We start from the raw sequence: 22,914 nt of genomic DNA on the forward strand, positions 1-22,914 counted from the left end.
CTCCCTGCTGCCCACCGATCCTGATGGACTGTAGCGCTCTCAGCTTCTTCTCCAACACCATGTCTGTGTGTGTGCCACCAAACCTCTGTAAATGTAAGCAAGTCTACAGTTAAATGTTCTCTCTTGTAAGAGTTGCCATGGTTATGTGTTTGTTCATAGCAACAGATCACTGATGCATGCTTGTGTGGAGGTCAGAGGTCAACCTTGGTGCCACTTCCTGAGGAACTTTTAAGGAAGAAATGTGGACATTACACACCAGCTCTCCGAGCCTTCACCTCTCAGGTGCTGACCTGCCTACAGTCTCTCTAGCTCCTGAAATTGTTCTCCAGGATCTTTCCTGCCTTTCTGGTTGGCCACCACTCTGCACAAGTTTCTAGTATGTTCTTTACTCTGTACCCAACAGAGAAGTACAGTCTGTCTTCTTATTATGACTTTTGTCTCATGGGGATAGTCAACTGGGGTTCTTATAAGTTAAAATTTTCATCTAACATATCCTCTCACTTACTCTATCATTTTCTCTCAGAAGGGAGAATGGAGGAAGATCACTAGCAATATCTGTCTGTGGCACCCAAGAACGCTTGCAGCAGACATCCCGACTTTTCTCCTTTTACTTCTCATTAGCAAATTTAAAGCTGCCCCAGCGGGAAACAAATTAGTGTAGTGATGTACAGTGGACTAGGCCAGTTGGTGCAGAGAAGACAAGCAGATGTTAATGGACAGAGATACAAATGTGAAAACATTCAAGTAGGGAAAGTGAGGTTCTATACTTAACAAACAGAAAGGGCGTGGTTGCTCAGTTAGAGTGGTCACTCAGACAAGTGGGATAACTGGGGACACTGGAGAGCATTTCCCATGAACACTGGGAGACATTTACGTCAGCCAAGACTTGCCTACTGCATCGTCTAGAGACTTACTTAAAGGCTCTAAGCAATAAAGTGGCTTTATTGGCCCAAGCAACCAAAAGTCTGTAGTAGATCTGTTTTTAGATGATGATTCTTCTGCATCAGAAATCCTCTCTGGATGTCCTTTGGGATAGTTTTTCTCTGTGTTGGAAGATCGTCTTTCTAGCAGCCAGGGTATATATTTTTTTCATCTTTTTAAAATATTTTTTTATTGTTTTGAAATTAATATATCATTTCCTCCCTTCCATTTCCTCCCTCCTATCTCTTCCGTGGACTCCTTGTTATTTATGGCCTTTTTTCCCCTTTAACTGTTGTTCATATATATGCATGCATTCCTAAATTTTACATACAACCTGCTCAGTTTGTATAACGTTATCTGCATGTATATAACTCAGGCTGACTCTTGATTCTTTAGGATGTGTTCTCTTTGTAGAAAGGCAGGGCACAAACTGTAGTTGGAGGAAAGGACCAAGACACTGGTTTCTGGTCTCCAAATTCACAGTTGGAAAATGCATCCATTTCTCCTATTACTCTCCCTCTGTCCTCCCCCACCTCATCCCTCCTTTTCCCATTCACCCCTCCCCCAGTTTCCTCTCTCTATCCGTATCCCTTCTTGGTGAGATTCAAGCATCCCCACTTAAGCCCTCCTTGTTACTTAGTTTCTTAGGGTATGTGGTCTGTAACATGGTTATCCTGTACTTTCTGACTAATGTTCATTTATAAATGAGTATATACCATTATGCACTAACTCAGGATAATTTTTTCTAGTTCCTTCTATTTTCCTGCAGTGTCATTATGTCCTTGTTTTTAGCAGCTGAGTAATACTTCATTGTGTAGATGTACCAGATTTTCTTTATCCATTTGTTGTTGAGGGACATCTAGGTTGTTTCCAGTTTCTGGCTATTATGTATAAAGCTGCTATGAACAGAGCCGAGCAACTGTCCTTGTGGTATGGTGATACATCCTTTAGGTATATGCTCTGGTGTGGTATAGCAGGATCTTGATGTTGATCTAGTCCCAGTTTTCTGAGAAACTACCAAATTGATTTCCAAAGTGGTTGTATGAGTTTGCACTCCTACCAGCAATGGTGGACTGTTCCTCTTACTCCACATCCTTGCCAGCAGGAGCTGTCACTTGAGTTTTTGATCTTAGACATTCTGATGGGTATAAAGTGGAATCTCAGAGTTGTTTTGATTTGCATTTCCCTGATGACTAAGGATGTTGAATGTTTCTTTAAGTGTTTCTCAGCTATTAGTGATTCCTCTGAGAATTCTGTTTAGCTCTGTACCCCATTTTTTAAATTGGGTTATTTGGTTTGTTGGTGTCTAATTTCTTGAGTTTGTCATATATTTTGGATATCATCCCTCTGTCAGATATGGGGTTGTTGAGGATCTTTTCCTATTCTGTAGGTTGCTGTTTTGTCCTTTTGACGGTATCCTTTGCTTTATAGAAGCTTTTCAGTTTCATGAGGTCTCACTTATTAATTGTTGATCATAGTACTTGAGCTGTTGGTGCTCTGTTCAGGGAGTTGCCCTCTGTGTCAATATGTTCAAGGCTTTCCCCCACTTTCTCTTCAATCAGGTTAAGTGTATATGATTTTATGTTGATGTATTTGATCTATTTCAACTTGAATTTTGTGTAGGGTGATATAGATCTATTTGCATTCTTCTACATGCAAACATCCAGTTAGAACAGCAACATTTGTTAAAGATGCTTTCTTTTTTCTATTGTATAATTTTGGCTTCTTTGTCAAAAATCAAGTGTTCATAGGTATATAGATTTACTTCTGGGTCTTTGATCCAATCCACTGATCAATCTGTCTGTTTTTAATACCAGTACTGTACAGTTTTTAATTACTATTGCCCTGTAGAACAGCTTGAAATCAGGAATGGTGATACCTCTAGTAGTTTTTTTTTTTTTTTTTATTGTACAGGATTGCTTTAGCTCTCTTGCTTTTTATTCATTCATTGATTTGTTTGTTTGTTTTTCCATATGAAGTTGAATATTGTTCATTCAAGGTCTATAAAGAATTGTGTTGAAATTTTTTTGTTTGTTTGTTTGTTTTTGAGACAGGGTTTCCTGGCTGTCCTGGAACTCACTCTGTAGACCAGGCTGGCCTCAAACTCAGAAATCCGCCTGTCTCTGCCTCCCAAGTGCTGGGATTAAAGGCGTGTGCCACCACTGCCCGGCTGTGTTGAAATTTTGATGGGATTTGCATTGAATCTGTAGATTGCTTTTGGTAGGATAGCCATTTTTACTATGTTAATCTTATTGATCCATTATATCTTCTGATATCTTTTATCTTATATCTTGCTGATCCATGATATCTTCTGATACCTTATGTCTGATATGTTCTGATACTTTATTCAATTTTTTTCTTCAAAGATTTAAAGTTCTTGTCATACAGGTCTTTCACTTGCTTGGTAGGAGTTACACCAAGTTATTTTATATTTGTTGCTATTGTGAAGGATGTTGTTTCCCTAATTTCTTTCTCAGCACATTTATAGTTTGTATATAGACAAGCTGCTACTGAATGTTTTTAGATAATTTCATATCCAGCCACTTAACTGAAGGTGTTTATCAGCTGTAGAAACTCCCTGGTAGAATTTTTGGGGTTACTTATTTATACTATCATATCATCTAAAATAGCAGTACTTTGACTTCTTTCTTTCCAATTTGTATCTCTTTGATCTCTTTCAGTTGTCTTATTGCTTTAGCTAAAATTTCAAGTTGGATATAGAATAGATACTTAGAGTGGACAGCCTTGTCCCAGATTTAAGTTTAATTGCTTCAAGTTTCTCCCCATTTAATTTGATGTTGGGTGTCAGCTTGTGGTATATTGCATTTATAATGTTTAGATATGTGCCTTGTATCCCTGATATCTCCAAGACCTTTGTCATGAAGAGGTCTTTTTCAAAGGTCTTTTTAGCACCTAATGAGATGATTATGTGTTGTTTTTTATTCCTTTCGGTTTGTATATATGGCTGATTATGCTTCTTGAGGATGAAGCCTACTTGATTGTGGTGGGTGCTGTTTTTATGTGTTCTTGAATTCAATTTTTGAGTATTTTATTGAGCATTTTTGCTTTTATTGAGTATTTTGCATTATGTTCATGAGGGAAATTGGTCTGAAATTCTTTATTTGTTGAGTTTTTGTATGCTTTAGGTATCAGGGTGACTGTGACCTTAAAACAAATTTGGCAGGGTTACTTCTGTTTCTATTTTGTGGAATAATTTGAGGAGTATTGGTATTAGTTCTTTTTTGAATGTCTGGTAAAATTCTGTACTAAAACCATCTTGCCTCACCCCCTTTTTAGACTTTCAATGACTGGTTCTATTTCCTTAGAGTTTATAGGTTTATTTATATTATTTACCGGATCTTGATTTAGCTTTGTTAAATGATACCTCCCAAGAAAATTGTCCTTCTGTTTTGTGTAGTACAGGTTTTTGACTTAATGATTCTTTGTATTTTCTCTGTGTTTGTTGTTATGTCTCTCTTTTAAGTTCTGACTTTGTTAATTTGTATACTCTCTCTCTGCCTTTTAGTTTGCTTGGCTAAGAGTACTGGGAGAGATAACTGGACTGGTGGGGGTTGGGGAGCAGCATTCTGGAATGAGCTAGAAACCTAGGACAATAGAAACTACTAGGAATCTACTGGGGTAACCCAATAAATAGCTAAGAGTACTAGCAATGGGGGATATGTAGCCTGAATGGCCATCTATAACCAGGCAAGACCTCCAATTGAGGGATTGAGACACCAGCTTAACCACAAAACCTTAGACTCACAACTCGTCCTGCCTACAAGATGTACAGGGGTAAAAGATGAAGCAAAATTTGAGAGAAGGGCGAATCAATTACTGGCCCAGCTTGAGACCGATGCAATGAGAGGGAGCCCACCACTGACATTATTAATGGTATTCTGCTGTACTTCCAGATAGGAGTCTAGCATGACTGTCACCAGACAGATTTCATCAAACAACTGATAGAAACAGATGTAGAGAATCACAGCCAAACATTAAATGGAGCTTGGAGAATTCTTTGAAAGAGGGAGAGGAAAGATTGAAGGAGCCAGAGGGATCAAGAACACCAAAAACAAAACAAAACAAAACAAAACAAACAAACAAACAAAAAAACCCTGCAGAATCAACTAACTTGGACCCATGTGGCTCATAGATATTGTACTGCCAACCAGAGAGCATGCATAGGATGAACCCAGGCCCTCTGCACATATATAACAGCAAAGTCTTCATGTGGGGCTCCTAAAGGGCTGTTTGTCATTACATTGCTTGCCCTTGGATCCCTTTCCCCTAACTAGGCTGCCTTTTCTAGCTTCAATAGAAGATGAGCCTACTGATATGTCAAGGCTGGTTGATATCCATGGGAGGCTTCCCTCCTCTTTTGTGAGAAGGGGAGGATGGGTAGGTGGGGGGAAGGAAGGGATGGGAGAGGGAACTGTGAGGAGAGGATTGGGGATGTTAAGTAAACAAATGACCTAATCAATAAAAAATATAGACAATGCTTCTAATATTCTTCCAAAAAAGGAGGGGGGGAAGAAAAAGAAAATGTATCCATCTCCCTTGTAGGAGAAAGGGGTAGATAAAGCAACCGTGTTAAGTAATGAGTTTTTCTTTCTCACGGAAAGGAGTCTCTTGTCTTCTTTTCCACACTTTTCATCTTTGATATCTGTGCCTTAGGTTTAACCATTAATTTCAATTACTGAACAAAGGTGAGACTATCTTTTCAAGCAAGAGGTCAACAACCTACCAGGACAGTGCATTTTTGTTAATAGTGCATTCTTCCCACACTTCTACATAAATGGGAGCTCTTCTCTGTATACTCCAGTCCAGGATCAGATCTCACTTATCACTATCATGCCTTGACATGGAAATTTCTGGTTTCATTGGAGACTCAATTGTGTCATGGGATATTTTTCTGGAAGCTGTCTTCTGAATAAGATGTTTTGCTGAGAACATACATGTAGTGGTTTTCTGGAAGCTGTCTGGTGAAAGTATATGTGATGTTTTGCTGGAGTGGACCCTTGAGCGGACATGTTTGGAAAGAGTATAAATATAACCCAACAGACAATGTTCTTGCATTGGTTCACCTTGTAACCCTTTGCTGGCCATTTGGTGGGCTTCACTGATGCTGGTTTTTGCTGATGACACTCTTGCATGGGTTTGTCTTGCTTTCTTTGCTGATCATCACTTGTGGTGATTTCATAGAGAGAAACACTCCAAAGGACTTCTGGTGGGACTCCTGCTGATCAGCAGAGCCTTGCAGGTTCTTCTGGGTGGAGCTGCTGCTGCTGATTTCTGTTTGGTGTTTGCTGAGTGCACTGGACTGCCACTACTGATTCATTTGTTTTTTGCTAGTGGGCGGGAGTGCTGACAACAAAGATTGGAATCTCCCCAAAGAATTATTTCCAAACAGGTCCACAAACCCTGTCTCCTATTAACCTTTCCTTCCCCCTACCTCTGGTGCATGCGGATGGCTAGAAGGGAGGTTGAACCATTAAAGAGCCATAATTAAAGTAGGTTTTAAAAACTCTAACCCTACACTTCCTGGATCCTTTTGTTATTTACTTTTCTCCTTGTCTCCATTTTGAATCTTAATTCCAAGCGTTCTCAGGTATGATTCCTCCGGGCACAGTAGCACTTTATCTTTAATTGAACTGATGCCTACAAACTCATTAAAGCCCCAAGCAGCTTCTTTTCATTTATTGTTCCCTCTTTCTGCTGATTGCTGCACCCCCTACTCCCAGCCCCCGGCCTGTCTCTGTATGTTTGTTTAATCTGCTGGATGTGGGTACGGAATCATCTTTTCTGTCTGTTTCTGGTTTTTGACAGTCTTACTATGTTTCCTGGCTGTCCTTGAATTTATAATCCTCCTACATCAGCCTCCCAAGTGTTGGGATTATTGGTGTATTTCCACATTCAGATGCTTGTCCGTTTTTACAATGAGCTCTCCAGTGCCACTTGGCAAGGCGTCTTTATAACTTGGAGAGGCCTTGGCCAGTAGTTGCTTGCATTTTTGGTCTCTCAGAGAGTCACTGTGATTTTCTGGAATTTTGCTTCTATTATTAGATTTGATTGGGTTTAAGTTACTCCTTTGATCATTAAAATAGACCAACCCATCTACCCTCAGAATAGTATCTTATGAGTTAAACCCCAAGTGCTTTTCTCTTTCAGTGGTTGCCTCTCCTTAGGTCTCACTTTTTCTGTTATGTCTGACTTGTTTTCCACAGCAACACTTTTCTCACCCCCAAAGCTTTCTCCTTCTGAAGCTTGCTATTCTTGGTTTTAACTTACATCCTTTTGCTCCTATTCTAAAGCTGAAGAACAATCTAGAGAACACTGTAGACACAGTTTGATTTTCCCAACAAATCTGTTTCCTAGAGACAGTGTTCTAGAGACAAGAGAACACTTGTCTTTTTAACCTTTGTTTTTAGGACAATTTAACTTGACTTTTACTTAGGCATTTCACAATAAGGGAATTCACTTCTGTGTTTGCTAGGTTCTAGTGAAAAGCCTACATGAGTATCTATCTACAGAGCTTGATGTGTGGGCATTCAAAGATATGGTCAGAGCAGATATGATGTATAAATCCAGGCAATGTATTATCACATAGGCTGCCGCTAAACATGGAAAGCCTAGAACCTCAGAAGCCAGTGTTGTAGAGCATACATGGTATGTATGGGTCTCAATTGTAAAGAAAGAACAGAGTTAGAAGGCTACTTCTCGAGCTGAAGGGGCTTGTGGCCCCCATGGGAAGAGCAACAATACCAACCAACCAGAGCTCCCAGGGTCTAAAACTGCCAGCCTGGGGACACGCATGGAGGGACCCATGGCTCCAGCTGTATATGTAGTGGAGGATGGTCTGTTGGGCATTGGTAGGAGAGGAGGTCCTTTGTTCTGTGAAGACTGGATGCCCCATTGTGGGGGAATTTGAGTGCGAGAAGGGGGGAATGAGTAGGGGCACATCCTCATAGCAGTAGCAGGGGGATGGGATAAGGGGTTCAGGGGGGGAGGGATGGGGATAACATCTGAAATGAAAATAAATAAAATATTCAATAAAAAGAAAATAAAGAAAAGCTACCTGTTACCTGAAAAGAAAAAACATATTTAGCCCCAAATTACTAAGATTGCTACAAACAACAGATGAAAAACAGAAGGGGAGGTGTGTAATGTATTGGGCTAGTGAGAGTTGATGGCATAGAATATTTTTTTTGTGGGGCAGGCAGCAGGAGGAAGACTGCTTCCACTAGGCCTAGCTTGAGTATATGAGACCTCAAAGTCTTCCTCCACAGTGACACACTGCCCACTTCCTCCAACAAGGCCTCCATACCTCCTAATAGGCCAAGCATTCAAATAAATGAATCCAAAGTACCATAGCAGGACAAATGAGTAATAGAACATGACAAATCATCCGGCATAAAGAATCTCAATTCAAAAGTGAGACAAACAACCCAGTTTAATAAACAGTGGCATTTAAAAAGAGAAAATGTTTTTTAGGGTAGAACAAAGAAGTAATTTCAGGCATGAATCTAAATATTAGGCTAGAACAAGGAAGTAGGCTTCAGACATGGAAATGACTTTGGGCTAGGACAGGGAAGTAGGCTCAGATATTTTGGTCACCCTGATAAGTCCTTAGAAACAGTGATCAAGGGAGTGTTCACATAATTGGGTTTACTGCCTTGCTTGTTCTTTGACTATTTGTGTTTATTGTCTTGCTTGTTCCTTGACAATTTGCATTTATTGTATTGCTAGACCCTCAATCTAGAACTGACCTTAACACTTACATGTGATTAAAATGGCATAAAAGCAAAAAGGAGGAGGGAGGATGGGATAGGGGGTTCTAGGGAGGGGAAATGGGAAAAGGGAATGACATCTGAAATATAAATAAATAAAATATCCAATAAAAAAAACACACAAACAAACAAAAAAAAGAGAAAATGTGGGGTTGGGGAGATGGCCCAGTTGGTAAAGAACTTGCCACACATGTATGAGGGTCTGAGTTTTACCCCTGTGACCCAAAGAACACATGGTGGCATGTTTGTAATCCCATCCATACAGAGGTACAAACAGGAGATCCCTGAAGCTAGGTAGCCATCAGCTTAGATAAACTGGTGAGTCTCTGGTCCCACAGAGCTCTCCTTCCTCAAAAAATTAGGTAGATGGCTCCTGAGTAACGATACCCTAAAGCTTTAGCTGTGTAGTCTACACATGTACTTACACGCACACATTCCTGCAACCCACCTCCCCAAAAGGAGGAAGCTGAAATTACTGTAAATATAAGATCCTTCAGGGATCCAGAAAAATCACACCAATCAAATGTAATTTATTGGCTTCATTTGGGGCCTGATTAAGTAAACCTAATGTAAAATGATATTTTAAAACCTTTTAATTTCAGACTTAGAGGAGTTGATCCGGTACCAAGAATTTCGATATGTTCTTCACACTAATATCTTACACACATGAACATGTATTTTATCATTCTTTTTCTATACTTATGTAAATTTTCTGAGAGTAAGATGCAAGCAAATTGCTTCTTCATCTTTAAAAATTTGGGGGGAAGATTTATTAACACAAGAACGTTCTCAGACATTACAGTACCATCATCAAAATCTGTAAATTAATGGCAATGTTGTAACGGTTAATACAGTCAACTTGATAGGATCAAGATGCCCCTAGGAGACAGACTTCTGAGATAGCTGTGAGGCAGTTTCTATATTTTAGTGAGGTAGGAGAAGCCATGCTAAATGTATGTGATGCCATTGCATGGGCTAGAGTCCCAGATTAAAAGGAAAAACCAGTCCTCACCAGCTCCAACATGATCAGCCACCTCCTCCCGTAGGTGCTGTGCTTCCTTCGCCTCATGGGCTGCTCCCCAAACCTGTGAGCCAAAATAAGTCTCTTTTTCCTTAAGTTGCTTTTTGTCAGCTTTTGGTCACAGCAAGAAGAGTAACTAATGCAAACACTATACTGTTTACAGACCCTGCCAAACATCTGCAATATTCTACTGCCTTTCATGGAAGTCAGATGGTACTTCCTGTTCCCTCATCCAACCCATCCATCACACTATCTTTAGCCCTCCTTAATGTGGAATACAATTTTACCTTTTTTTTTTAAAAAAAAATGACGCTGACATTTTATAAGCATAAAAGCCAATTATTTTGCAGACTGTCACTTAACTTAGGTTTGCATGGTGTTTTTTTTAATCCAAGCTATTCATTTCTGGTAGAAACCCACAAAAGTGATTTTTGTTTTCCTGAGGGCATCTTATAAGACCTCATATATTAAGTGTATCACAGCTGGTACTTGCTATAAGAAGACATTTTTGAGACTACCTGGGAAAAGTAAAAATGATATTGAAAAGTTCCGTTTATTAGGTGTTATGATACCACTGTAGTTATGTTCATAGACAGTGGTACTTATCTTTGTGACTATTGCTGTTATAATATATAACAGGGAAAACACATACATAGGTACACATATATTTTGGGGAAGAGTGAGCCTAATTACACTATGCCGGTTTCTATGGGGTTTGTAACAGGAAAACAATAATGATGCAATACAATCAGGTTTGGATTATTTTTAAATAGCCTAGTTTGTGCATTATCTAGTCCTTTGGCCATCTTTCTTCGATTCAGTGGGTCTTGTTTTAATCATCCACAGGTTCCCAATTTAGTACAGAACTCATACTGAACTCTGTGACTTGATGCCCGACAGGCCCGTGGGAAGAAGACTAAACAATGGTTTAAGATCAGGTTCATCCATTTGAGTGTTTGTGACTTTTATGTTCTCCACATTGTAGATAATCGTGAGTTTATGAAATAAAATCATTTAAGATAATCATATAATAAAATTTCTCCATTCAAATATACAAGCAACACATTTTATTTTTCTTCTTTATTTCTTGAAAACATTTTCATTAAGAACAACCATGATTTCAGCAATGAATAGTGCTGTGTCAATGGTCAAATCTGACCTCTTCTCTTGTCTGTGTCTTACAGGAGGAAATGGTGCGACACTGGTCCACAGCAGCCTGTCCACTGCGTCTGCAGCAGCTTCTCCTAGTTTTCCAGGCATCCCTGGAGTAGCAATTGGTTGAGAACACTGCTCTGTTTTAAAGCACACAGTCTGGATGTATCTTCACTGATGATGGGAACGCTTTCAGTTTGCTCTTGAGCTGTTAGGTCACTTTCACTGTCAGACAGTGTACACAGGAGAGTATCATTCTCATAGGTGGGGAAATAATACCTGAAAGCAACCACAGATACATCGAATAACCAAATGAGTAAAATTCGTGAAAAACATCTAAGCAGCAGCTGCATACAGCACTGGTTCTGCCATGTCCCCTTTGATAAGCTGCAATGGCTGTGCAGGGAGCCACCTCTGTTGATTTCCCTCTAACCCTTCCTGTCTGACATGAGCCTGGCGTAAGTCTTGCTAGTGGGCTGCTCAGTTCATTTTCTCTAATGATAGGAAACATTAGCTGGACAGGCAGCCTGATCCAGTACTGTGCTGCTCTGTGATCAGCTAAAAACAGCAAACCCTTTATTTACTCCAAGTAGCATCCTTCCAAAATTTTAACTGAGCTGAAAATAGCTTTTTTTTTTTCAAAAACAAAAATTTCAAATATCCAACAAAACCACAACCATGTTCCTCCATCTCTAGTTTCTATGAGGACTAACACCAGTATCAGGTCAATAGAGGGCTGACTTTTGCCCTCATAAATGAGAAGTCTTCCAAAAAGGAAAACTAGAGGTTTTTTGGTTAGAGTTCTGTGGAAGCCTAATTTAGTATTCTCTGAGGATTCTGAAATTTTGGGTAGCTAGCATTCCACTTCTCCCACTGAAGTCAACAAAAATATGTGAGACCCATCATAGACTGGCGAATGACACTTGGGAAATTTGATATCACTTATTTAAAAAAGTTCATGTCAGAGAATGAACACTTAGTGTTTTTAAAGTGCCAAATATGGAAAATGTACACCAGGTGCTCTGTGATGTACATATCATTGACATACTAATTTTTATCTGAATGATATAATTAGGACACAAATGCAGGCATATAGCTATTCATTTTATTACTACTTGCAATAGCAAAAAAATAAGAAATATCCCAATAAGTTAGAGTATAGTAGTCAATGGCATATCTGGCAGCCATTAAAAAAGATGGGACAAATGAGTATCAAACGTGTGAAGGCGCTTGAAATGTTTTGCTAATAGAATATAATTTAGAAGTCTATATCTAGTTCTATACCGAACTATCTACGACTAGTCATCTCAAATTCCAGAATAATGGCTTCATGTGTTACCAGCTACCCAAACACCAGACATTTATAAGTACACACATACATACATATATGTACTTGGTTTCATATATTTATATACATTTAAAGAAGTTACATCGCCTTTAATCCCAGCACTTAGGAGGCAGAGGCAGGTGGATTTCTGAGTTAGAGGCCAGCCTGGTGTACAGAGTGAGTTCCAGGACAGCCAGGGCTACACAGAGAAACCCTGTCTCAAAAAAAAAAAAAAACAAAAAAAGAAAAGAAGTCAGATAAAGCGACTCAATTTGGAGGACAGAGCAACATGAACCAAGGTTCGTGGTCAGTTCAGCAGCACTTACTCCAGTTGATCCCACGCCTTTCTGTCAGGAAGCAGTGAGGTGTGGTTAGCGTCTTCCATGTGAGTCCTTAAGTCTGTTTTGGATTTAAACTTTACATGGCAACTGTAGCACCTGCACTGGTGAACCTGCCTTCGGATGAAATTCACCAGCTTCACTTGCTGATAGAAATTTAATCCTGCAAATCATTATACACAACCTTCAGCGTTATTTCTGCATTGTCATGAATTCATTTTCTTTAAAAAATTTTAAATTTATTTTAAACTGATATATAAAAAAACTTAAATATTTGTATGTCATAAGATCTATAATTCTATAATATTATAATTCTACATTATAGAATTTATATTAATTCTATAATATCTACAATATTTTATGTTGAAAATATGGAGAAATTGTTTGTTATAATTTCTTACAGGAAACACTTATCCTAATTAACCAACCGGAAAACATGGAACAATTAAAATACAATAATGGACACTGATATAGGGCTTACATGTTGTGTACTATGCTAACCACTTTTTATGTCTTAATACATTTCACCATCCAAACCATCATCACAGAGGTGGAATAAACATTACTCATTAGGAAACTGTTTAAGATCTCACAGCTACAAAATAAATGGTGAAGTCACAATCTCATACCAGGTTGGTGGTTCTGCAACCTATTGTCCTGACTAGTAACAAATTGTGTGTGTAATACATATGCATGTCTGTAATAGCAGCAAAGCCAAGTCACATATCCAGGAGTCCAGTATATTAGAACCACTAGGAAATTAGTAATTTATGTCGCAACACTGCTAATCCTTCTATGGCAGTCGCCCTGAGAGCTATACAACTGGTCACATCTGTATTAACACATAGTAGCTATTCTGCCACGCACTGCAGTATGTACTGTTGAACACACAGTTCACAGCTTTCTGCCCTGAGGCATAGTGTCATATACATAATATGTGCTGGAGTCAGACACTTCTGTTATTTGAGTTCAGAAACCGGAGCTCTTATCCAGGTGTGGTAGTGCACGCCTTTGATCTCAGCACTCAGAAGGCAAAGGCAGGCAGATCTCTGTGTGTTTGAAGCCTGCCTGATCGACATAGCAAATTCTAGGTCAACTAGGGCTGCATAGTGAATGAAACTCTGTCTCAAAAACAAAACAAATAAATGAATTACAATAAAACTCCCAAGCCTCAAGCTACCTGTGCTCTTTCTGCTGGCCTCTTATTGCATTTTATTAAAGTTGCTCACATATGTAGAAGAGCCGAAGAAAATATGTGAAAATATGTGATCTTTGAAGATCAGAATTCAGAATGGCCGAGAATCATTGCTTTAGTGGATTTAGGAACATCTGTACAGAGATGGCTCACGTGACTGCAGCCCTCAGTCATGGCTAACACAGGCATCACTTATAGGATGGTTCATTAAAAGTACAGCGTCATAGAAAATAACTTCCCAACCAAACTTACCGAGCTCTGACTTTATTCTGAGGAGATCAAACTCATGTGCGTCCTAAAAAAGGGAAGGAGTATATTTGTAAGCAAATGAATTATTTAATCCTTCAGGGTAAAGCTATAAACAGATATCTGATTCACAGGGGCTTGAGTATATTAGAAACAGCCTGAGTTCATCTGCTTCTAATTCTAACTACCTTTCTCCATGGTCAGCAGTTCTTTAAGCACAATCTAAAGCATCAATTAGTTGAAACATTTTAATTAGTTACAGCCTATTGCAGTTTTGACAATTTACATGTCTGAAATATCTAGCCTGTTAAAAGTGTGTCATAAGTTGTGATTCTTGCATGCAAGGCATCTGGACCACAACTACAGAACTACGTTTTAAAGAACCATAAGTGATGTTTCACAGAGTCAGGTGTGTGCCCGCGCGCGTGTTTGTGCGTTTCTTCAGTTCCACTTTCACATTAACCATGCTTTCTTTGGACTGCCACAGTACAGAGAGTTATGGTATTCTGATTGTCACCTTTCTCCAGTTGTCTGTCAAGCCTATCACCTCACAGAAGAAACATCTTGTTCCCTGTGGCAGCATTTGGTGCAGGACCAGCAGATGCAGAATGCTCAGGAGTTCATGATATGCTACCAACGAGAGTGACTGAGCAGGATGAATGGTCCTTGTGGGGATACCAAAAATGTTACCCCTACATGGTGATGTATCTATAAATGGCTATATAGCATCCTACTGGTAACCTATTATAGACAAACAGATTCATAAGAATATATGCCCATAGTCTTTCTAGCTCTGCCCAGGTCCTTATTTTGCTGAACTAAGAATAGTATTTCTGAATCAGGAGGCCTGAAGGTGAGAGAAAAACAGATGCCAACTATAGACAGACATAGTTCAGAAGACAGGCAGAGAATGTCAGAGCTCATCAGAAGGAGTCTATTTATTATTATTAATTATTATTATTATTATCATTCCCAAGTTGTTGTGATAATGTATCATTAGATATTCTTTTCTTTACCCCAGCATCCAGGCAGGGTCAGAGTAACACAGAAGGAGTATCTTTTGGGTATACTGAAGCAAATAAAGGTTCAGAATTACTAGCTTTTAGCGTCATTTTGATATAAACATGATACCCAGTGGGCAAAGTAGATCAGGAATGCTCCTATATGCTTCTTTTCTTCTTTCTGATATATCTTCCATGAAGCGGCTCTAAGGCCACATTATGTCCAGTTGCGATCTTGACCTTTGTGACTAGCAAGATCTCTGTTCTTTCTATCTTAGACAACAGTACAGCAATGGCCAGGAAGAAGACCCAGAACCCACTACATATGGGTATTGTCACTGTGGCTGCATTGTAGCTCAACTCCTGAGCTACAAGGCTGAGGGAAGCACCCCGAGGGCGGGAGCTGTGGCGTCTAAGCTGCAGTCCACTCGGATCAGTGAGTCATCCTCTATACTGCACCATCCTCTGTTCTCCAGGAAGGACCTGGCCGGTCTCTTCTGTTTGTCCAGTGCACTTTCAGGAATGGAATAATGACTGGAGGATGTGTGCTTCCTGACTGTTTCTATGAGATTAATGTACCTTGACAAACACCACCACCACAATAACACAACAACAAATCTTCATGGAGAAAGAACAAAGCAGAGAGTAACAAGCACTGCTGCTCAGTTTCTTTCTCCTAACTCAGTTCTGGACTGGTCCATGGAGTGCAGTCCACTTTTACCGTATCTAAATGAACCCAGTCAAGAAAAGCCCTCAAGCATGCCCAGAGGCTCCTTTCCTAGAAGATTCAAGTACCATAAACCATCCCAGTAGAGGATCCAGTGATTACCAGCTCCACACCTTAGAATGAAACAAAATTAAAGAAAGATGAAAGCACCTCACCTTCATGTGCACGTACAGTTTATCTATTGTCTCCTCTTGCTTTTCACAGAACAGACAGACAGCAGAGACCGGGTACTCCTGCCAATCGGACCAGTCACTAGGTTAAAAAGAAGACAGGAAGCATGGTCATCTTTTCACTGGAAGTGCACTTCATGGTGAGTTGTATTAGTGTTTCTTTCCTAGTAAATGCCACCGACCCCTGAGTCTGACATTTTGGGAAAGACATCCCATTATGAGTTTCGGATACAGTGTCTGGAATTCCAAGCATGAGATGACAAACAGCTAATGGGTGTTGCCCCAGTTTCCCTGTTTGCCACTCTTTTGAACAGTGACTTAAGAATGGAAGTGGTGTGATACTTTCCAGAGACAGAGAAATTTAATTCCAAAACGACACCTACCAAGAGATGGGATATTCCCTTCTTACTCTTACTAGCAAGCACTAAAGACACAGGATGTGAGCTGAGGTGCTTTGACTGTGCTTCAGTATAGTGAGTGGATTGTACATTTTTTTTTTTTTTTACAAAGCCTACACATATATTCAAGAGGGAAACACTGATTATTTTAAATGGGGCAAATGTTATATCTCGTGGTAGAATGATATCTCAAAAAGCGTGCAGGTTAAGAGGTTAAGAGCAGGTACTATTTTTATAGAAGACTTAAGTTTGGTTCCCAGCACTCATGAGGCAGCTTACAACCCTAACTGTGGAGCTGTTCTGGGGACTGTGGGATCTAGCTGGCCAACTGAGGGGCATGGAGGCAGGTGGAGGTTGTAACTGCTCAGGTTCTGGTCCGAGGCCACTGCTTTCTTATCTGAAGATGGGAAAGCAATGCTGTAAACCCCATCAACAGTGATGGAACCCAGCCTCCATGGCTGCCCCACCATGAAACCATTAGCCCAAATAAACCCTTCTCTTCTTATGTTTCCTCTTGTCGGGTACTTAGACTGTAGTGATAGGAAGGCCCCATAAGGAGCAGAGCTACACATACCATAGTGCTGAAATACTGTTTCTATACCTTGCAATGCACTCTCACTTGCTGAAATCTCTGCAGTCAAAGTGCAGTTATATGGCTACACATAGCTGCAAGGAAGGCTGGGGAAGTCTTACTTACATGCTAGAAAGCATCCTGAGAGTTATCAGCCTTTTATTACTAAGGAAGAATCGGAGAATGGGCATAGACAGTGACAACTGGAAATGCCCATTACAGAATGTATGGTGTGCAATGTCTCTTTCAGTGACATTCCTGTCTAACTGTGACCTGAGACAAGCTGTCTAACCTGTCTGTACCACAGTGTCACTACGGGACTCAACCAGTACCGCTTCAAAGGGATGAATGGAAGAATCACGTAACAGACTGTCTAACATGTATTAGTACATACGGTCACTCAAGTATGAGTTTATTTTCTTTATCTAAATTCCCTTTGATGATATTTTTATGTATGGTAGAAATGAATATGAAGAAATCAGAAAGCCTTAGTCGGATTTCTGTCTTCACCGTTGTATCTTCAGAAGGTTTTTGTCTAAGATGCTGACAATTCATATCTGTGTTCTTAACATAATTTCTGTATTTGTATGTCCTGCTCCCTGTATGAAAAAGTAGAAAGTAAAAAAAAAAATACAAAACAAAAAACAAACCCAAGGTTCCATTGGACCTTCTGGCAGCGTCGGCCCTATTTCCCATGCTGCACTGCGGGCCTTTCTCTTCCAGTCCCAGGCGCTTCGGAAGCCGTGGGTTACTGTGCAGACATGGCCAAGTCCAAGAACCACACCACACACAGCCAGTCCCAGAATTGGCACAGAAATGGCATCAAGAAACCCCGATCACAAAGATACGAGTCTCTTAAGGGGGTTGACCCCAAGTTCCTGAGGAACATGTGCTTTGCCAAGAAGCACAACAAGAAAGGCCTGAAGAAGATGCAGGCCAACAATGCAAAGGCAGTGAGTGCACGCGCAGAGGCCATCAAGGTCCTTGTGAAGCCTCAGGCCATCAAGCCCAAGATGCCAAAGGGCCCCAGCGCAAACTCAGCCGCCTGACTTTCATCGCTCACCCCAAGCTTGGGAAGCGGATTCGAAGCTACATGGTCAAGGGTCATAGGCTCGGCCAACCAAAGCCCAAGCTTCAAACCAAGGCAGAGGCCGCAGCTCCAGCTAAGGCCCAGGCTTCAGCTCCAGCCCAGGCTCCCAAAGGTGCCCAGGCCCCTGTGAAGGCCCCATAGAAAAGGCTCCTGCCAACGTGAAGACAGATGGACTGCCGTGACACACCTACCCATACACTATTTGCAGATGACCAGTGTCCTATGCTGTTTTTACAAATAAACTCGAGGCAAGATCTGTTAAAAAAAAAACAAAAACCCAAACCCCAACTAATCTCACCCACATGTATCTTTAGTGATTTTTATGGGAAAATTATTTCAATTTAAAAACCTTGTCGTTTTCATGAAAGAGTGCATGGCTCAGAGACTTTCTTTTTATTCTCCCTCTTTGGAAAAGTAATTACAGCCCAAATTAAAGAATCATCTGCCTGCTCTTCCACACTGTACTTAACCAGCAGCAGTGCTGTGCCTTACTCTTCCTGAAGGTCCAGCAGCTCCCGGTCGTCTTCCGACTGCACCTCCTCCCATGACTTCCCGAGTTCCTTTGAAGGAAGAAGGCAGAGTTCAGACAGAGTAAGGAGAAGAGGTGCAAAGAGTGAGAAAACAGACACTGAACATAAATGCCACCAGCACTAAAACAAACGCGCTCCGATGGCTTCAAAGTAGTACGAGTAAGATACACATAAAAGTTCATGGCTGAGATACAGGTGAATAAATCCTAAAATACTAAAAGCTATGAAAGTAAAAATATTTGTTTCTGAAGAAACAGCAGAGGCCTTTTAATCACGGTTTTCTTCCCATCCCCCACCCCACTTTCTTAATTTTAAATCACTGTTTTTCAACCCTGGATATATATTAGTGTCACTTAAGGATCTTTTTTTTTTTCCCCTTTTAAAGAAAATGACCAAGGGTTCCTGGAAAGGACTCTGAAATACTGCCTAGCAGTACAGCATGTACAATCTTTTGACATTGCAAAATGGTGCTATCATCTGCAGAGTTCACATCTGGGAACCTCATAATCAAGTTACAATTCCCCTTCCTCCAAACTTTAACAACCACCACCACTGCCGCCACTATGAGGGGGAAGTGCCTCAGTGGATAAAGTACTTGCTGCATAAGTGTGAAAACCAGACTGTGGATCCCCACAACCTACATGAATGCCAGGAGGCATGGTAGTCACCTGTAATCCCAGCACTTGGGAGGCCCACAGAGGGGATTCCTGGGGCCAGCTGGCTAGCAAGACTAGCTGTTATTGGTGAGTCCTGGGTTCAGGGAGAAACAATTTCAATAAATAAAGGGGGAAAACGATGGAGGAGTGCATTCATCATTAACTTCATGTCTCTGCATGTATGTGCATACACACAAGCCCTCATGCACACCATACACACATACACACATGAAAAAAAAGACCCCAAACCAGAACTACAACAGCCACAATAAAAACACAAGCGCGCATGCGCGCACACACACCCCTCATAACATTTTAAGGAAGTTTATGATTTTAATAATTAACTTCTTCTTAGCCGCATGCTTCGGTATGCAGCCTGCAGGTTGACATGCTCACACAGACTGCTTTCACGCTTGTTCTCTGCTCACCTATTCCCCAGACAGCAGCCACAGCGATCTTTCTGAAGGACAGTTCTCACAGTTGGGAAACAGTGCGGATTTCCTACCACGGTTTACGTATCTCCATGCCCTCCTGGGCTCCTTCTGTATCCTTATTTCCTGCTGCCCCTTTATTCCTCAGGATGTCCCAGCCAGGCTGGTCTTCCTGTGTATCCTCAACACAGCAGACCCGATTCCCTTTTGAATACTCTGTCTGATACGCTCATCCTCCACATCTCTGCGTGGTCATTCTGGTCTCTGCTTGAACACAACTCAGTCCTCCTCTGACAGGCCTTCTAATAAAAAAGATGTCCCTGGGCACGGCACAGTCATTGTATCTGTGACCTCACTGTAGCTGTGGTTGTCTGCTATGATATCTACAATATGAGGCCCCACCCCTACTGGGGCAATTAAGTGTTGTTGGAGGAGGGGCTGTAATTGGAGCCACTAGTAAGTTCCTCTTGCTCCAATAAATGATCTCTTACCTTTGCTCAGTCAAGAAACTCTGGGGTCACTGGCCATGCACAAAGAGAAGGCAAAAATATGGGGTAGGGAAACCTGACAAGAAGAGAAGTTCCAGAGAGAGAAGGACAGGAATGGAGTATGTGTGACAATGACTAAAGTTCCATATATAAATGGACAGGCTCAAACAATGAAACCTGAGAAACAGTAACACCCCTCCTGCTCCAAGCCTCTTAGGTTCCTGCAGGAGTTGCAGGTGTGTATGTGCTTGTTCCTTTGTTTGCTCTTCATCTCCTCCCATTGAAGGTCCAGGGAGACTTGGCCTTTGTTCCTGGTTATATTTGCTGATTCTGCCCATAGCAGATACTACCAAGGTTTTGCTTTTTTTTAAACGTAACTTTAAAAATATAAAAATTGAGGTCAATTTAGATCTTATTTCCGAAAAAAGAATTTATGAGGTAATTAGACATCTATAAAGCACTTGCTGGGTATGAATAGGTATTCAGTATCTATTCAAACCTTTTATCTTTAACAGTCAGTTCATAAGTTCCACTTTAAGGGACTTTTGTTTGGTAAGTCAGTGTCAGCAAAACACCACAGAAGGATGGTTAGGGTGGTTTATTCTGGTCCAGTCATTTTTATTTTCTCCTTTGAACATTTTTTCCTCTTTATGACCTGTCTTTTCTCACTCAAACCTGCCAAAGCAGACAGACACCAAAGTCATGGAGGCCTACCACTGAACATCTTTCCGAGGAGCTGACTCAGGCTGGGTCAAGCTCAGCCTGGACGGCTCTAAGCACCGCTTTCTTTCTCACTCAGTGTCTTTCCTCTGGAAGCCTGCAACCGAGATTTTCTCAGTTATGGATGTGCCTCTCCCTAAAATAAAGGCATTCATTTAGCTAAGACAAAGAACTATGTGCACCATTATGCTTTAAAGAGAGCAGGACGATCTATCGCTCATCAGCTTAATGAGAAGCTTTGAAACTGTCATTATTTATCAACCAAATGAAGCACGAGCCCAAACATGCCGAGATCCACCATACTGTCGTTAGAGACAGTTAATTTGAACTCTATAACTTACATTCTAGAATCATCATAACGTGCTGAACCTCATTATAGGACATCCAAAATTGGCTCAGCACTGTAAACAGGATCTCTGTAATAACATTTGGTAATCCATTAAAATTTTCGTGCCGTACTTGGTCTCGCTGGACTAGGATTTATGGTCATATTTTTACTGCTGCAAGACATTCAAGGAGAGACCATCTGTGATGTTAACCATTCCAAGTGTAATGAGTAAATGATGCTATCAACAAATGTTCCGAGTCTAAGGGAAAACGGTTTTCTTTCCACTGTCAAACTTTGTAACTCAAGTGTAATTTTGCAACCTTCTGAGTGTTCACTATAACCTATGTAGATTTATTATCATAATACAACCTTTAAAATTTACTTACTGAGAGAAGAGGAAAATCTATTTGTATTAGTATATTAGGAAATTAGCGATATGCACTTGACAGTGACCTAGACTTTCCTAAAGTACTCTGCTTGGGGACAAGAGCTAAAGGGGGGAACATGGCAAACAAACAAAGAAACAAGGGACATGACTCCCAACTGAGACACTGTGCTAATGAATCATGTCAGGAAAGCTAAGAACACAAGAAAAAGTTTGGAAAGTATGTCTGTGAAGATGTTCAAAACATCTCAAGCCTCTGTATCAGATGGGCCTGTCAGCAATGAGAGGATGGAGAGAAAAAAGGGAAAGATCTGAAAGCAGGACCCCTACACACACACACACACACAAATACACACACACACACACACACACACACACACACACGGACATACACGCATGCACACACACTAACACATACACACACTCACACACACACTCACACACACACTCACACACATGTGCACACACACACATGCACACACGCTTAACACACATACACACACACACACACACACACGAGACAGACGAAGAGACACTTTGTTTAACGTGAAGGATTTATAGGATTATAACAACTCTTTAGGCTAGGAGCCTACATCTACATGGCTTTGTATATTTTAACACAAAGTAATATAAAAGAAAATAAAAGAAAAAAATGAAATAAAACAAAACAGACCAGATGATAAAACCACAGCAGAAACAGTTTTCTTCAGAAAACTCTGGGCTTGAATGAGTGCCTTAGGAACACACAGCTGAAGCCCAGTGATGTTAAGCAGTTGGTTTTATCTGAGGCTAGACTATCTGGCTGTGAAACTAAGAGAGAGCTTGTCTCTTAACAGTTATTACTAGACATTGAACTCCTGTTTCTTGTTGGTGAGGATAAAACAAGATTCTTGGGAGATGATCCAGACTGTGCAAAGGAGTTCAATGTGTTTGTAAGTCTGTTACATTCAAAAAACTAATATAAGTTATTAGACATGGAAATTATCTCACCTAAGAAGCAAAGCATTCGCCAATTTGCTCAGTGTGGAGGGAAGCTGGTAACAGCCCCTTTGCCCTTTGCTCTTCCATCTTTGGTGACTGCTCGAGTGCATCTTGCCAGAGTACCCAGGAGGCTCTGGAGATGCTAGAAGAGTTTGAAATGGAGCTGGAAGACCCATGGTGGATGGCCGAGTTACTACTGATAAAGTCCACAGAGGAAGTGGGATGCTGGTTTTGGACAAGATTTTCATTGACTGTGCTATCAGCAGCCTCCTACTCTAGCCTTTAAACTCTGAGTAGAGACCTGACAAGCCACCCTGCTTGCCTTCTGTTCTAGTCTGCTGTCTGGAGGGCGCTGCAAAGTATGTGGACTGCTTGAAATGGACAGAAGGGACCATAGCACAGACGACTACTACGGCTCTGCCATTTGCCCACATCCCTGTGGGGAATGAGT

At 40.7% G+C, this 22,914-nt stretch overlaps 1 protein-coding gene across 1 annotated transcript in view; it reads right to left on the minus strand.

Annotated features, from left to right (window-relative positions):
• Positions 1 to 10,781: 10,781 nt before the first annotated feature.
• Znf277 (zinc finger protein 277) overlaps positions 10,782 to 22,914 on the minus strand; it is a 109,604-nt gene continuing 97,471 nt past the window's right edge. The window contains exons 8-12 of the mRNA XM_028768838.1: positions 18,437 to 18,504; positions 15,871 to 15,967; positions 13,994 to 14,036; positions 12,535 to 12,709; positions 10,782 to 11,160 (exon numbers count right to left, since the gene is read on the minus strand). Of these exons, the coding sequence (XP_028624671.1) occupies positions 10,974 to 11,160; positions 12,535 to 12,709; positions 13,994 to 14,036; positions 15,871 to 15,967; positions 18,437 to 18,504 (570 nt within the window). The 3' untranslated portion in view covers positions 10,782 to 10,973. The remainder of the gene's footprint in view (positions 11,161 to 12,534; positions 12,710 to 13,993; positions 14,037 to 15,870; positions 15,968 to 18,436; positions 18,505 to 22,914) is intronic.

The sequence above is a fragment of the Grammomys surdaster genome, unplaced genomic scaffold (genome assembly GCF_004785775.1).
Source record: "Grammomys surdaster isolate TR1022 unplaced genomic scaffold, NIH_TR_1.0 188, whole genome shotgun sequence".
Taxonomy (NCBI): domain Eukaryota; kingdom Metazoa; phylum Chordata; class Mammalia; order Rodentia; family Muridae; genus Grammomys; species Grammomys surdaster.